The sequence below is a fragment of the Mus musculus genome, chromosome 1 (genome assembly GCF_000001635.26).
Source record: "Mus musculus strain C57BL/6J chromosome 1, GRCm38.p6 C57BL/6J".
NCBI classification, from domain to species: Eukaryota; Metazoa; Chordata; class Mammalia; order Rodentia; family Muridae; genus Mus; species Mus musculus.
In genome coordinates, this window is record NC_000067.6 from 134,624,122 (window position 1) to 134,641,479 (window position 17,358).

The 17,358-nt window shown below is 46.8% G+C and overlaps 1 protein-coding gene across 4 annotated transcripts in view; it reads left to right on the forward strand.

Moving 5' to 3' along the window:
* Kdm5b (lysine (K)-specific demethylase 5B) overlaps positions 1-8,757 on the forward strand; it is a 72,701-nt gene extending 63,944 nt beyond the window's left edge. Inside the window, exons 23-27 of one of the 4 annotated variants that reach the window (NM_152895.2) lie at positions 590-1,075; positions 3,144-3,255; positions 4,477-4,631; positions 6,312-6,632; positions 7,116-8,757. In NM_152895.2, the coding sequence (NP_690855.2) occupies positions 590-1,075; positions 3,144-3,255; positions 4,477-4,631; positions 6,312-6,632; positions 7,116-7,253 (1,212 nt within the window). In that variant the 3' untranslated portion in view covers positions 7,254-8,757. Of the gene's footprint in view, positions 1-589; positions 1,076-3,143; positions 3,256-4,476; positions 4,632-6,311 lie in introns of all 4 variants that reach the window. The other 3 variants (XM_011248090.3, XM_017312616.2, XM_017312617.2) reach the window with 3 other exon arrangements.
* Positions 8,758-17,358: the final 8,601 nt, after the last annotated feature.

Genomic DNA, 17,358 nt, shown 5'->3' on the forward strand with positions numbered 1-17,358 from the left:
TAGGTGCTTTACCAGTGAACCACAGTAAGACATAGATCAGCTACTGTGCAGTGGCTTCTTGAGCCCCACTCACCCCCGACCCATTGTAGTTGAGGCTCGATTGAAGCTCAGGCTGCACTCAGTCCTCTTGCCTTTGCCTCCTGATTGCCACGCTTTCAGTCTTGAGCTACCACTCCTTTTCTAGAAGAGCACAGAATCTAAGGGAATGGATCTAGTAGAGAAGGTCCGAAGTGAGCAGACATAGTCTTTTCAGCGAGGTAAATATTCTAGGCAATATATGTCTACAGGTTGGACTTTAAGAGGTGGTGCAACATGTTAAGTAATTGCTGAGTAAATAGTTGTATTTACTATGTGCAGAACAGAGTGTTGTGTCTCATCTCAGTAGGGTCTCACCATAGACCTTGTTGGCTTGCATCTTGCTGTCCTGTTCATTTAGCCATAGTAGATTGTAACTTAGCCAGAGGCAGAGCTTGCTTTGGACTGGAATGCAGATAGGTTCTACTCTGTAACCTATCTAATTAGCTTTTTAGGATCATGAGTTGTGAAGGAAGGGATAGTTCTGTGACAGTGTCTTTGTTGGCCTTTTCAGATGGCAACTCTTGGGGAAGCTCGCCTACGAGAGATGGAAGCTTTGCAGTCTCTCAGATTTGCCAATGAAGAGAAATTGCTGTCACCTGTCCAAGACTTAGAGATGAAAGTCTGCTTGTGTCAGAAGACTCCAGCCACTCCCATGATTCAGTGTGAACTCTGCAGGGATGCTTTCCATACTAGTTGTGTGGCAGCACCCAGTATTTCACAAAGCTCCCGAATCTGGCTTTGTCCTCACTGTCGGAGGTCAGAGAAGCCTCCATTAGAGAAAATTCTGCCTCTGCTGGCCTCCCTACAGCGTATACGAGTTCGTCTTCCTGAAGGAGATGCACTCCGATACATGATTGAAAGAACCGTGAACTGGCAACATAGAGCCCAGCAGCTGCTTTCTTCAGGGAATCTAAAACTTGTGCAAGACCAAGTGGGTTCTGGACTGTTGTCTAGCAGATGGCCAGCCTCAGCAGGACAGGCATCAGCAACAGACAAGGTGAGCCTGCACTTTGTGGGATACTGTGGTCTGCATAGCTCTGTGGTTCTGTCTGGTGTGGCCATTCCTGAGACCATCCCCTACCGGCCCCAGCATTCACGACACTGGCCTCTCCTTTTACCTTACCTGGGTTCTGAGGAAATCCGATCATCAGGCTTAGGCAGCACACCATCTTGCTAGCCCTGCTTTTCCTGTTTTGAGCAGAAGTCTCAGCTGGCCCAGAATGGTTTTTGAATTTACTGTATGTGATCTTCAGCTACTGTCCTGCCTCTATGCTGGGGCTATGGGCGGCATGTGAGACTGTTTAGTTCTGGGGCCTGAAAGTAGGACTTCATGCATCAGACACTTGAGGAAGCCAACCGAATTGCACCCCCACACTGAGGAGTCTGTCTCAGACATGCTATTTCTGTTGTACCTCTTCTGCATATAATTCTACTTCATTATCTGTAAGTGTATGCATGGTTAGTTTATGCATATACATTTTTGCTTGGTTGAATTTTCTTTTTCCTTTCATGTAAGTCCCGGGCTGGAAAGGGAAACCGCCACATGCCTGTCCTTTAAGGGAGAATAATGTGTGCAGAGTTCAGATGCGTTTACACGCTTGTGTGCGTAGGCCTCTGTGGAGCTGTCTACTTTGGTTTTTTGAGTCGGGGTTTCTTCACTAAAATCCAAGGCTGACCGACCAGTGAGCTCCAAGGACCTGCTTGTCCCCTATTCCATCGTGCTGGGACTAAGAACATATGCTACCATACCGAGCTTACTGTTTTTGTCTGCTTGCTTGCTTCAGTGTAGGTGCTGGAAATCAAACTCAGGTGTTTCATGCTTATGCATGAGGAACACATTATAAATTGAAATGTCTTCCCTGTTCACGATCTTCTTATGGAGAGGTAGAACCTTCTACCAGTTACCCTGCAGGTGGTCAGGTTCCCTTGGCTCCTGTGTGGGGGCTGCAGGAAGAGTGGTGGTAAGGAGAGTGCAGTTAGAATGGCAGTAGTCAGTTCCCTCCTTTTTCTTTAGATTTGTTATTTATGTGTATGCATGTTTGCCACATGTGTGCCTGGTACTGACAGAGGTCAGAAGAGGACACTGGATCCCCTGGAACTGGGTGCTGGGAATTGAACCCAGGACTCTACTGGAAGAAGTGCTCTTAACTCTGAGCCAACCCCTACAGCCCCTTTAATTTTTTAAACAGTTCCTTTGATCCTGTGAGTCCTGGTTATTGAACTCAAGTCATTAAGTTTAACGGCAAGCACCTTTCTCTCTTTATCTGCTGAGCCATTTTGATGGCCCCCTATCCCAATATATTTTCTGTAACAGATATTTACAAACTGGGTATAGTGCTATTCACCTGCACCCTTAGCTATTCTGCAGGGTGAGGTCACTTGAGCACAGGAGTTTAGACCAGGCTGTCCCTGCATCTCTCTAAACAGCTTGAGGACAGATAAGTCTAGTATGTTTGCCTGGGGTCTGACCCCAGCAAAGCATCACAAAGGTGGTGAAAGGTTCAGGATTCCCATGCCTGGCTGATGACAGCTCCAGAATTGGGTGATTCCCAGGGCACAGGTGTAGGGACTGGAAACAGCCTGTCCTACTTGAGCTTTTCCTCTGCTGGCATCTGAGTAGCAGCACCTGATGAAATATTGCAGAGTTCCGTGCACTTCTTGACCAGGGGTGTTCTGAGAGGTTAATTTGATTGATTATAAAGGGAAAGGACAAAGTTGTGACTGGTTTCTGAGACAGGGTTTCATAGAACCATGGATGTCCTCAACCTCCTGATTCTCCTGCTGTTCCCTCCCAAGTGCTAGGATTACAGGGGTGTGCCACCATGTCCAGCTCATGACGGTTACACGCCGGCTGAGTAATTTGTCGTAAAGTTACACAAGCACTGAAAGGTGGTAGGATCTTCTCTCTCTGGGGTCAGGCTGAGTTAACTTGGAAAGTTGGATGGCTTTGTTTCCATGAGAGTGGGTTTGGCTGGGTTTTAGGTGCTAGAGGAGACTTACTGAAAAAAAGAAAAAAAGAAAAAAAAAACCCAAAGCCTCCTACTAAGGTGTTTGTCTTCCATCAGGTGTCTCAGCCTCCTGGCACAACATCCTTTTCATTGCCCGATGACTGGGACAACAGAACCTCATATTTACACTCTCCCTTCTCTACTGGACAGAGTTGTCTCCCCCTCCATGGTTTGTATTTTATTTTGTACTATTCCTAGATGATACAAGGCCATCTGGCCTAGGGTTTTATAATAGATGATCTGGCATCCTAAAGAGCAAGTATGGTTTTACATGTGTGTACCATGAGCATTGTGGAGGCAGAGGCGGGATTTGGGCTACAAAGCAAGGAAGACATATTACTGTACATTTTCTAATGTTGATCATATTTGAAGATCTATAAACACAAAGGATACCTATTCTGATTTATTTTGACTACATTTAAGTTAGTCCTGTGCCATCTAGCACCAAGCACCGTGTATTCAGGGCAGATGCTAAGTCATGGACGACCTTGTTTGCGATTCTGGAGGATATTGAAAGTCATTCATATTTTAAATCTACCTCTTTCCATTCCCTTATGGGTGGCCTTAAATTTAATCTTTAGTCAAAATTATCTCTTTTTTAAACATTTGTTTTTTATTTTAATTTTGTGTGTATGGGTGTTTTGCCTACCTGTATGTCTGTACCATGTGTATGTGGTGTCTGTAGACTGTCAGATCTCCTGGGGGTGGAATTACAGACAGTTGTGAGCCACCATGTTAGTGCTATGAATTGAACCCAGGTCCTCTGGAAGAGCAGCCAGTGCTCTTTAATTTCTAAGCCATCTCTCCGGCCCTGGAAAATGATCTTAAAGTTCTGGTCCATGCTCCTGTTGCCAAGTGCTGAGATGACAGGTGTGAGCTATCACACCTGGCTTTTTCCTCTGTGTGCGTGCGTGTGTGCATGCGTGTGTGTGATGAGGTTAGCTAATGTTGGTCACAAACTCCTATGTAGCTGAACTCCTGATCCTCCTATTTCTAATTCTGAAGTGCTGGGATTATGAGTCTGTACCACCAATCATAATCCTCAATTCTTAGAATTTTGCCTAGTTTCAACTGGAATCTACATCCTCAGCCTTCTTACCTCAGGGTGTTCATGGTCAGTCTCATGGTCTGAGCTCCTTGCTGTCCTCCATGCTCTAGGAGATAGTGAAATGTGTCAGTTGTGATGGAGTGGGTGTTTCCCCTGTAACGCAGTAGGGAATCTGCGTTAGCCCTGCTCTGGTTTAGGGGCATTAAGACCTAACAAACCGACTGCAGTTAAAGGAGGAATGGTGGAAGGCGGAGTGGAGGTGGTTTTCTGTCCCTGACAGGCTTACCAGTGCTTGTATTAAATGTCTCCGTTCCTATTCTGATTGTCTGTGGTCGTTAACAGGTTTGAGTCCAGAAGTGAATGAATTGCTGATGGAAGCCCAGCTGCTCCAGGTATCCCTTCCTGAAATTCAGGAGCTTTATCAGACTCTACTTACTAAGCCAAGCTCTGTTCAGCAAGCTGACCGAAGTTCACCAGTTAGATCCAGCAGTGAGAAGGTGAGTGAGTCGAAGATGTATAGCTTGTGCTTGCCAGTGTCCTTCTCACTAATTATTTTGCAAAGGGGGTGGCTGTGTCTTTGAGCCACGAGAGCACACAAACTGTCTGCCTCACAGCTATGTTCTACAAAAGGACAGACACTGGCACCACTGGTAGCAATTTGGGTGTCACAGCTTAGATTTCAGTCATGGATTTTTACATCTACATTTTTCTTTTTTCTTTTTAAGGAACTCTTCTTATTGCTCCCAAATGGTAATATTGAGAAGTAGACCTATTTTCCTCTATAGAAGCATTGCTATAAAGATGAAAATACAATTATAGCTGAAAGGGCTTTTTGTTAATAAATGTTTTAAGAATGCTAGCGAGCAGACGCTTCTCATCTCTGTAGGTCAGAGATCAGTGTAGCCAGAGCTGCGGCTGTGGAGGCTGAGCTGCTTATCCTAGACCTGACAGACACTGGAATGTCTGCTGGGCCCCTTTCATTCATGTTGCAGGTTTTGTTTTTGTTTCAAGACAGGGTTTCTCTGTGTAGCCCTGGCTGTCCTGGAGCTCACTCTGTAGACCAGGCTCGCCTTGAACTCAGAAATCTGCCTGCCTTTGCCTCCCAAGTGCTGGGATTAAAGGCGTGCGCCACCACTGCTCGGCTCGTGTGTATTTTTGTGTGGTATGTTTATACTTTCACATGTGTATGTACAGGTGTGCGCGCACACACACACACATATGCTTGTGATGCAGTTCCTGGTGTTAATGTGTAGAATTGTGGATTGCTCTCCACCTGATTCATTGAGATTAGATCTCTGAATTGGACTCAGAGATAGCAGATGACTAACTTTTTTCAGGAATCCCTTATCTCTGCCTTGCAAGGCTGAAACCACAGACGAGCCACCACAGCCTCAGAGCATTGACATTGACATTTGGGGTCCTCTTGCTTTTATGGCAGAGGACACATTAACCGCTGAGTCACCTCCCCAGGCCCTGTAGCATCCCCTCTCTCAGCACTGTTAAGAAGCTTCTGCTCGTAGGGCGTGGTGGCGCACGCCTTTAATCCCAGCACTGAGGCAGAGGCAGGCGGATTTCTGAGTTCGAGGCCAGCCTGGTCTACAAAGTGAGTTCCAGGACAGCCAGGGCTATACAGAGAAACCCTGTCTTGAAAAACAAAAAAACAAAACAAAACAAAACAACCAAAGCAGCAGCAGCAGCAGCTTCTGCTCGGTTGTGCTCTGCGCAGAGCCGTCACCAGTGTCCCCAAGAGTGTAATCAGGATGAAACACACCAGGGAAGACTGAGTCACAGGGAACAAGATCTGGGTGAAAGGTACCCTAAAATTGACCACAGCCAACCTAGTCGTCACTCCTGTGAGGTTGCGATAGATAGCCTTCACAAATGCTTACTCACCTAAGGATTTGGTAAAATGGACGGTCTGTGTATGTCTTTTCTCTGCTGTTACTAGCAGGCCGCATTGAAGTTTGGTATCCCCAGCTCGCCAACAGTGCTGAGCGAAGGGAGTTAAGCTGGCTGTGGAGACTGAAGCTGTGGAGATGGTAGCAGCGGTTAGGATGCAGGGTTCTCATTTGCACGTTTTTCTTTAGTTCAGTTTTGGTAATGGGCAAATTTCTTTAGTTCAGTTTTGGTAACGGGCAAACTGAGAGCTAACACTGAATTTGCCATCTCCCACACAGAACGATTGCCTTCGAGGGAAACGAGATGCAATCAACAGTCCTGAGAGGAAACTGAAAAGGCGCCCAGAAAGAGAAGGCCTTCCTAGCGAGCGGTGGGATCGAGTTAAACACATGCGGACCCCCCAAAAGAAGAAAATCAAACTGAGTCACCCCAAGGACATGGACAGTTTCAAGTTAGAAAGAGAGCGTAGCTATGACTTAGTGCGTAATGCTGAAACTCATTCCCTGCCCTCAGACACATCCTACTCCGAACAGGAGGACTCTGAGGATGAAGATGCCATCTGTCCAGCTGTGAGCTGCCTGCAGCCAGAAGGAGATGAGGTCAGTGAGGTTTGGGCCATAGAGGACGCGCTTTCCCCTAACTCAGAAACCCTGTAAGCTAGACCTCGTCTCCTTGGGTCTTTCTCTTCTGCTTGTCTGCTTTGAGCTGATCTGAGTGGATTGCTCAGTTCTCCCCTCCTGATAATCTCTGCTTTTAACATCGTCCTGGGTCTCCTCCTTTTCTTGAAGAAACTCTCGTTCTTCCTTTTATCCTTCTCTCGCTCCTCCAGCTTTCACCGTCCCGGCGCTCAGAAGGTGGGAGGGATGCTGATGGAGTGAGTGCCCTTTTGCTTACTGTCACAGGGCAGCACTGTCTACCCCAAAGCAGGCACAACCTGAAGAGTGACTCTGCCTCCCAGCTACACTCCTGTGGTTAGCTGTTGTGCCAGAGGCCCCAGTGCGGGGACAGTGGCAAACGGCCTGCCCGATTTTGAATGGCATTGTTTCCTCTGAACCCCCCATCTCCCTGCTCTTTGTAACCAGGTGGACTGGGTCCAGTGTGATGGCAGCTGCAATCAGTGGTTTCACCAGGTCTGTGTTGGTGTCTCTCCAGAGATGGCAGAGAAGGAAGACTACATCTGTGTGCGCTGTACTGGGAAGGACGCACCAAGCCGAAAGTAAAAACAAAACACACACTCACTTCATGTAATTCAGGACTCCAATAAAGAAGATTTCCTCAATCTCAGCAAAGCTACAGGACTGGGGTCGAGCCAGCCTGTACACGGTGCTATTTCTATTCCTTATGGGATCATTTTTCCAGAACTCTTTGAAAAAAAGAAAAAACAACTAAAAAAATTTTGACACTTTTTTGTAATTTTTTTCCTTAAAAGCTGTTTGTGGTTGTTGAAGTTTAAAATGCTGACTGTTTTTTGCAGGGGTCTCTACTGATTACGAAGGTATTGGAGTTTGCACCTTTTTGTGTACAGCAAAACATTGTACTTCTGCCTGGGATATGCCGGCTTAAGAGTCCAACTCAGTTTCAGAGCCCAGCAGGGGCACCAGAATTCCAGTAACCCTCACAGAGCAGCCGCGCTCCTTTGTCTGTCACCACATTGGGGGGATTTTAAGTTTTTACTTTGGGGTTTTTGTTCCTTTCTTTCTCCCCTTTTCCTTTCTGGTAGGCTAGGTTTATTTATCTCAGCAATAACTTCTATGTTGGTTTCAGTGGCTGGAATTAAAACAAAACAAACTTCTAAACAGTGTGTTGGTGCTTTAGCATTTGGCTCATGTACAGAAAGCAAATGTCTAGTTTCTGGTGTCACTGCACTAGTGATTTAGGAAGAGACTGCGCTGTAAGTAATCGCCCGCCACGGCTGTATTTTGGCTTTCTCCCTACTCAGTCCCCCACCCCCACCCTTTTTTTTTTTTTTTTTTTTTGGTAGAATGTATCAAATGTTGCAGTTTATATTGTGGAATAATAAATCCTTGGTCCTATTCTAACACTAGACTACAGCTTCTTCTGCCCTTCCACCTCGTGGGCCTGCAGAACCAGAAGGGTTGCTTGCTTCTGCTTCTTCCCAGGCAGGCAGCCGCAGAAGTGTGTTTGCTCTAGGAGACTCTGTAGCCTTATTCTCTGGGTGGGCCTGTGCCTTCATGCCCCACTAATAAAGAATCCCTGTCTTTAAAGACCAGAGCCAGTCCTTTAAGCCATGTTCTTTTTCAGTAAGCCCTCAGAATATTGGAGTGGTCCCCAAATCACTCCAGACTGTAAGACAGCTCTCCTATGGAATGCTTTTATTGTCATTGAATTGACAGGGAAGTTTGGTTGAGATGTGGTCCATCATCTTAGAGGCTCAGATCTGTTGTATCAGTTGAGGGGGACCTTGGGCCTGCCTGGGATTTCTCTGCCATCTATGTAATTTCATCAGTCTCTCTGGTTGTGGACAGCCGATACCAGTTTCCCCTGATCTGCAGAGAGGAAGACTTCCAGTGAGCAGAACAGGCTCTTGCTCACTTTTCTCCTAAGTTGTTGCAAGCTCTTGTTTTCCTCACTGTCTGTAGCCATAAGCCTGATGGTGGGCAGAGTTAGCAGACCTTTAATAAAACATCAAAAAGCAGTTTGTGAAATAGCGAAAATTTAAATGTACTGTCCCCTATGCAATCCAGGTAATTAAATCTGTTTAAGAATAACCCAGTGGTCTGCAGTGTCCTGCAGTGCTGTGATGTCTCTTCTTGTCTGGGGATGAAAGTAAGCTTTGAAGAGGGCATTACTGAGCCTGGGGTGCACCTTAGTGGGAGAGCACAAGCAAGACTCTGCTTCCTATGCGTGGCACTGTCCAAGGAAGTAAATATGTGTCAAAGAAGATGGGATGCTGCTGAAACCCAGTCTGATGGCTGAGAACTTTCACCCATTGAGATGAGCCCTCTGTGTAGGCCTGGCTGTCCTGGAACTCACTCTGCAGACCAGGCTGGCCTCTCACTTAGAGATCCACCTGCCTCTGCCTCCTGAGTGCTGAGATTAAAGCCATGTTCCACCACCACCACCGAGTTCCCTCTGGGTCTTAATGGTTGTTTTGCTTATTCATTTGAATTTTAATGGGGTCCAATCTAGCTCTGTAGCCAAGAGTGACCTTGAACTTCTGAATTCGTTCTGAATTCTTCTGACGATGTTTTTAATTCTGTAGCTAAAACGTGTGCATCACTGTGCCCAATTTCTGTGGTGTCAGGGATCAAATGTGAGGGCCTTGTGCATGCCAGGCAAGCACTCTGCCAAGTGGACTATATATGCGCCCTCACCAGCTTTTCTTTGTGTAAGCCTTGTGTATCATGTGTATCTGATATTAGCAGATTTGCTGATATGATAGGAGATAGAACCATCCCCTTCCCAAGTGGGAATCATGGTTTGTTTGTATGTGTTGATACCAAGTCTGAAATGTCAGCTGTGTAAAATGAAATGAACCCTGGGATTGCTTCAGCTTTGCCAGTGCATCCTACCCTGTGCAGTACCAACACTGCACACACTGAAGACATCCAGTTTCAACTCAGGCCACCCGTGTGCCTGACAGAAGCTAAGGTTTTATAAAAAGAACACATTTTACTATGTTAGCTTTGAAGCTTGCTGATACCTTAGAGTAGTGGTTCTTAATGAGTTGGTCACAACCCCTTTGGCAAACCAGTCTCCAAAAATACAATACAAAAATACAAACAGAAGCAAGGTTACAGTTATGAAGTAGCAGTGGAATAAATAACTTTATGGTCAGGAATCACCGCAACCTGAGGAACTGTGTTAAAGAGTCACAGCGTTAGGAAGGCTGAGAACCACTGCCATGGAGGAATGCTGGATAAATGGAGAAAGAAGGTAAAGTAAAATAGCCACTGAGTTTCTACCTTAAGAGGCCCTGCAGGAGAGAGGACTGGAGTTAGCACCTGAGTCAGGAAGACGATGGCAGATTGGGCAGATAGACTAGAGAAGTCTACTAGCTAGACCAGAGAGAGTGAAGTTCCAGTTTTAATGGCGGACAAAACTACAAACCTTCATTCTGTCACTGAGCATGGAATCCCGGATTTTGCCTCAGTTGAAGGTCCACTTGGATTAAGTAGCATGAGCCTATATAAAAATCAAAACACGGAAAGAGAGGGGTTAATAGCTTCTGGTTTGGTAGAATGACTAAGATACATCCAGGCTGCCCACCGCTGAAAGTGGGGTTGTAATCCCAGCACCTAGGATGCTGGGTCAAGAGGACTGTGGGGCCGCAGCCATCCTGGGGGACAAAGTGCAAACAGTGTTGGTGGGTGATTAGTGTGTGATTAGCTGAATAAACAGTATTCATTTCTGTGGCCGTGGTAGAAACTGGGCCTCTCAGCAGGGCCGTACCATAAGTAAAAGTCCCGTGGACTCTATTATCTCCCACCCTAACCAGGCTTCTGCAACAAGCACCTTTCCCCACGAGCCATTGCCAGCCCTGAGGCCTTGTGCAATGGATATTTGGCAGACTTAGAAGACCTGCTTGTGTCTTGGGATGGACATGGAGAAGTTTTTGGTGCCCATGGATGTTTTACTGGGCCCAGTCCTGCCTAGGGTTGTTCATGTAATTTGACTCTTAATAGATTCCTATATACATGAAACAGGAGGTGTATTGGACAGCAGGTATTTTAAATGGGCACAAAGCATGAAGCCAGAGCTGAGCAGTAGTAGCTGACATAAGCTAGTCAGCATATATTAAAATGTTCTGTTGAGCTGGGATGAAACTCGGGAAAACCACTTGCCAAGGACCAGAGAGAGGCCTTAGGTTTGGTTTCCAGAAACATCAGAAGAAAAGGTTTCCTTCTGCCACAATGCTGCAGAAATAGAATCTGGAATATTGCTTGTTGAAGAGTTTCGGAAGAGAGCATTGAAGACCCCATCGTCAGCATGTTATGGGCTGGCTGCATTTGGAGCCATCCTTCCTCAACGTGACTGAAACACCGGAGTTTATGGCTTCTCCCCGTTTGGGCCTTCTGTCCTCAGTCCTTTGCCTGTGGCCCAAGTTTCTCAACTTCGAGAGATTTCATGTGTAACTTGTAAAGAAAATGCTGCTTAAAACATTCTAAGCAAAACGCAATGCTGTTGTAAATCCATTTTTAAGCTATAATCAATTTGTAAGGTATTTGCAGACTTTGTAAACAAATTTCATGTATAAATAGCACATACAAATGTTCCTGCACGTTTTCATCAGTATAGATGAGACGTGTCAAGCCAGCCAGCAGCAGAAGTAATAATCCCACTCCAGGTTGGAGTTCTGAGAAAAAGGGTAGAGGGCTGTGGTGGGTGAGGTCGTGTGTGGTGAATGTTTGAATAACCTGCTTTCAACAGGGATGGCATTAGTGACATCCTATGGTCTGTTTCAGGTGAGTAGAGACCACAGGGCTGTTGTACAGAAAGGCTGTTTTATAGAAACATAGTTACCTTACACACTTACCTTCCAGTGTAAGGTGGACCATCGGTTTGCTAGTCCCTGGCAAGCCTCATGCTAGAGGTAGAACAGTGCTGAGCTGCCCTGCCGGTGCTTTCCCATCTGCTCTGCTGTGAGCGTACTGGACTGGACAAACGATCGGGGCTGCTGGTCTGACAGCAAACGATAAAAGGAGAAATGTGCATCTAATTTTAGCCTACATCATAACCATGTGTATTCATTATACTTTGAAATTGATATGGGATGAGGGCCTATGCAGGCTCTTAAGTGCTCTCTAGGCAATGACCATGAGCATAGTCGACTGGGGAAGTGGAGGGGTGTCATTAAAGGTAGTCCCAGGTGCCTGGGAGTTGTTTGGTGTTTCCAAGCCAGTCAAAACTTGCAAGGCACCCTAAGCTCTCAGACAAGTGCTAGTCACCTATAGCTTTCCTGCTGCAATTGAAAGTGTACTTCCCATGCTCAAGGTGGTGGTCACTTAGCGCCAAACTCAAACCAAGTGTAAGGAGCAAGTGGTGCAGCATGTGGAACCCAAAGATTAACAGTCCTTCCTAGCAGGGCCAACTTTGGGACTGGGTCTATTCTAAGAACATTTTGCTCTGTCCCACTTCTTGCCTAGGACTTCCTGCAGGTTCCAGAGAAATAAGAATATTGTCCATGAGGTTTGGTGAGCCTGCTTCATCTGAGTATGGTGGGCATATGCCCTAGGGTTCAACCTACAGGTACCGGCCAACCATTGTGTGTATGGTCCTGGTGTGAGGAGACTTTCAGAGAAGAATCTAGTGGTCACATGTAAGTCTTGAAATGGCCGCCCTCTGTGTTGAACGAATGCCTCCTGCTCTGATTCCATTGCCTCACTGATGCTGAGAATACATGCCCAGTACTGTTGCCATGGCTACTCACAGGCAGGAAGCAAGTAAGTCCTGGGTACCAGCTTTTAGTAGTTGTCATGCCTTGGAAAACTGACATAGGTCATGGAGGCTTTTAGGCTCCTGCTTATCTCATTGCTCTGTTTCTATCACTACATCCTCCCCTCTCCATCCATTGAACAAGCAAACGCAAACAGGACTTTTCACTGAATCAAGTGGAGTAGTGTCGGGAAATAAAGGGTAGGGGGTGGGGGTGGGGGTGGCTGAGGCTGGAGAAGGGATGAGGTAGTGAATCTGATAAAGCTCTTTGCCCAACTGCTCATTTCTCAGAATGACAGCCTGTCTTCTGTCTGCTACTCCAGCGGTGGCCACCAGATAGTGCTATTTTGTTTCCTTGAGTGTTATGGAGCCTTTTGGTATTTTTCTGGGTTCATCCTGTTTAGGGGCCAAAAGCAGAAAAACACTAGTTTGGGCAACTTTCAATAAGATCAGCAGTTTTAAAGGCTCCAGGACTTTCTAGGGGAGAAAATACTGTGCACTGGATCAGTTCATTGCTTTGTTGCAGCAAGATGTCTGCACACGGAAGTTAGAGTTCATTTGAGAGTAAAGTCTGACATGGTGGGGAAGCCACAGCAGCAGCAGTAGCTGGAGGTCAGGCTGCATCTGTATTTGATTCAGCAATCTAGAGAAGCTGCTCACAGATTTGCCTCCAAGTGATTCTACTCCCTGTCAAGTTGATGATAGTTCTAACTTAGGGTAGGTTTATGTACTGACCCCAGGGAGAGCAAAGGTGAGAGAAAGAGGTCTTCTTGCTGTGGGTGGCTGGCTTTGGTTGGGCTGGTGTGCTCGCGGGAAACCTCACTGTTCTTCCCCCAGAACCGTCTTCACTGGAAGAGGATTGAGGGCAGTGGGCACTTAGCTGAATCCAAATCTGCTGGGTCTTAGGGATGCAAACAGGAGATGATGACTTTCTTTCTGCCGGCCAGCCTGTAGAGTGAGCCCGGGGAAGCCATTGCTAAGAACGGTAACACTAAGAACTGGGGTAGAACTATGTGCAGCAAGACACCAGCTCTCAGGCTGCTTTTTACTTCATATTTCTATTGTGTCTCAACAAAGTTTTGTTGCATTTGCATGTGAGTGCATGAGTTGAGGGGTCAGGGCAATGTGGGGGAGTTGGTTCTGCCATGTAGGTCCAGGGGTCCAATGCTGGTTGTCAGGCACAACAGCAAAACCATAAACCCACTGTCTCATTGGCCACTGTTGAGTTTTTAGAAAAACACTTTTGTATCACTGCCGAGCAGACATGATTCTTACAGATTTACATGCGATTAATACTTGTAATACAAAGTATTTGTAGGTAAGGTAGGATATTTTTTAAAATTTATTTTCTTCCTGTATGGGTGTTCTTCCTGCATGTGTGTCTGTGCGCCATGTGTCTGGGACTGGAGTTGCAGACAGTTGTGAACCATCATGGGTGCTGGGGATTGCACCTGTGTCCTGTGGACGAGCAATCAGTGGTCCTAATCACTGAGCCATCTCTCTCCAGCTCCAGAGTGGGTCATTAAAAACAAAAAAGTGTGAGTGTGGGCACCAGAGAAGACCTGTCTGGGCCTGGAGTTCCAGGCAGCCATGAGCCCCCTCACACAGGGATGCTGGGAATGGAACTCAGTTCTCTGGAAGAGTAAATACGTGCTCACAGAGTCATCCACCCTTCCAGCCCTGGGGATTTTTAAAGATGCCTGTGAGAATGTATGCCACATGTGGGCGGTGCTTTCAGGAGCTAGGAAAGGAAGTAGAATCTCCTGCCAGCTGTAAGCTGGCTAGTGTGTCTGCTGGGAGATGCCGGGTCCTCTGGAAGAGCAGGATGAACCCTTAGCCACTGAGCCTTCTCTTCAGGCCCAAGGATGGGATTTTGATGGCAAAAATTATGCCCTTAATCATGAACTTTATACAGTTCGGACTGAACATGTCTGTCTTCTACATCTGCCAGAAACTTGGATAGCACTCCAGTGTTCTGATGTGGAAGGCCATCTCTTAAGAATCTTCTTTTTTTTTTTTCCTTTAACAGCAACCACAGTTACTTCTACTTAGAATCTAATGCAGTGAAGCCATTTGGCAGCGTGCGCGATTGGAGAAGAGTAGGCTGTTTTCCAGCTTTTGAAGAAGTCGCAGGAAACTTTTAGCGCACAACAGAAGAGGGCAGCAGAGGGCAGGACTGAGTTACTTTCCTAGTTCCCAGGGCTGGAGCTGGGTCCACAGGAGGGAAGGCGGGGTAGACTGAGGTGCTCAAGGTCACTACAATCCTTAGCTCTAAGTTGGACACCAGGATCTGTCTTCTATAGTGTGGCACCGGGAGGAGGATTGGGTTGTAGGATTAAGATGAAAGGTCAGGGTTTGAATTTGTATTTCACCAATTGCTAGAAATCAGCTGCTAAGCTAACGACGCCAGCTGTGTGTGTGCCCAGCAGGTTAAGCATCTCCTGTATTTTCGGTTGGGGGGGGGGGAACGACAGCTGCACTGATTCATGAACTCTTACAAAACATGGTTTAGCATTGGAGGTGCTGTGCATATAGATCTTAGTTTCCTTGCTCATTCATTGTGTTTTGTTTTTGAAACTGGTTTTCTCTGTGTATGTAGCTCTGGCCATTCTGGAACTCGCTGTGTAGACCAAACTGGCCATGAACTCAGATCTGCTTGCCTCTGCCTCCCGAGTGCTGGGATTATGTGTACCACCATGTCTAGGTCTTGAGTTCTTGCTGTACTAGACATAATGGAACTTAGAAGAAAGAACAAAGCTTTGAAAGGCAAAACATTGAATTGACAGGAACTGTGTCACTGTTAAACTAGCTGTGTGACCTTGCTAAGGAAGGATTCAGGCCTACACACAAAATGAGATTGGTATCCAAGATCCTCAGGGGGACGCTGGAAATGATGGCACATGCCTGGCATCCAGGTTCTTAGAGGCTTTGGCAGGAAGATTGCAACTTTGAGCTCCCATTCAGCTACACATAGAAAGCTGCCTAAGAGTATCCAGAAAGTCTATAAAAAAGCCTTCCCGGCTACACAGTCTATCTGCTTCTCCCCCTGTCAGGTTGGCTCCCTTAAGTACCGTTTTAGATCAGATGCATTGACAGTGGGTGGTGCCAGGGCTTGGCTCAGGAGGAGTCTGATACTGAGAGTGGATGCCAACCTTCCGGGTAGCAGGAGTAGAGGAGGGTGGAAATGGTCTCACCAGCTAGCTCAAGTACTCATAAAGGGGTGGCAGGGGCGTGATGTGGATTTGGGGAAGGCTGAGGAAGAGGCGTTTGAAACGGCATTTGTGGTGGTAATGAGAGGAAGCTAGTACAACGTGTAGAGTGTGGGACAGTCTGTGCCGTGGCTACTTTGTATCAACTTAAAGTCCTCATGACTTTCAATGAGGTTGTCTTGGTTTTCAGGTGAGGAAATTGAGAATCAATTGATAAGGCTAAATTGGCCAGCCCTGGACCAAAAGGACGTTGGCACAAAAGAATCATGAGTATTACTAGGCTAGCCTGGGATACACTGTGAGACTGCCTCAAACAAAAAGAACCAGAGGTTGGGAAAGGCCACCCAGCTGGTACACAGAGGTAGCAAGAGAACCCTGATCCAGATCCTGGCATTCTGCTGGGCACTGGGGTTCCTTCCCCACCCCTCGATGGGTAAGGCTTACAAAAGCTTTTCTCTTAGGGAACATTTTTTTTTCCTTAAGCTGGATGAGCATTTTATTCTAGCTGGAAATGTAGTTCAAGAGACCCTATAAGGCCCAGGTGTCTTGCTTCAGAGGGTAGGTAGGTCACATGCTGCCCTTGGGGCTATGGCAGGGGAGTGGCAGCCCTGCTCTGCCACTCAGCTTCCAGACACCTTCACCACTGTGAACAAAGTGCCTGGGGCTGTGCCTGGGCCCGTTTTTTTTTTTTTGGTTATCGAGTTTTCGGCAAAAAGTAACTCAATCTAAGAAAATCAGAAGCCCTGTAAGGAACAGAAGTGTCCAAGCAAAAGTCTACCTGGGAAGGGACCCTTAGTACCATGCAGGTTGGGTCCCAGTAGGCCACTCTCGTGTCAGAATCTTCCTGGGTCACGAGCACCTGGTCTGCTCCACACCCAGGTAAGAGACCTACCTTGCAGGCTGCCGTGCTGCTGAGCCTGAGCTGCACACATAGCCGTAGAAATACAGTGTCCCGGCTGTGGGGAGGAGCAGAGGGCCAGCCCAGGGTGTTCCAACCTTAATCTTCCCCCAGCCAGTAGTCTCTGGGCTTCTAGATTCACTGACATTCCTCTGCAAAGACAACTTCTCTGAGGCAAATTATGTGGAGAGTTCTAAGACTTAGTGACCTACTGGATCTAGACCAGATCTAGAAGTAGTCATGATGTTGCCTGGCACTTATGGAACAATTCCTAAACGTCCGTGCTTACCGGTTCCCATCACTTCTAAATGAACCCAGGGCCTCACAGACTGAGAGGTGAGCTGAGATTCAAACTCACACATCAGACTACAGAACTGAAACTGGTGAGCGTCCTCTCCTCCCCGAAGCCCACACTGCCTGTGGCCGTTTTGATTTAGTTAGTGGGTTTTAGAGAGAGGGTTGCGCTCTGTAACCCGGGTTGGGATGGAGCTTACTTAAGTGTAGCTCAGGGCTGGTCTTGAACTCCAAGAAATCCTCCCACCTCACTGGGCAAAACGCTAGGATTACAAGAACAGCGCCATTCCTGGCTTTTGATCTGTCAGTGTTGGGGGCTCAAGGCCAAGGTTTATTAGTTCCTAGAGAAGTGCTACATCATAGGGCTCCATCTCCTTCCGCGTAGGACATCTTTTTAGAGGCCATCGGGGGAGGGGCCTCACAAGCTCTTCAGTCTAACTCCAGAGTTGTCCTAAACTTAATGCCTTCAGTGCCTTTGATTCAGTTGCCTTTCCAAGAAAAATCAAGGATCTGGTGTGTGAATTCTAT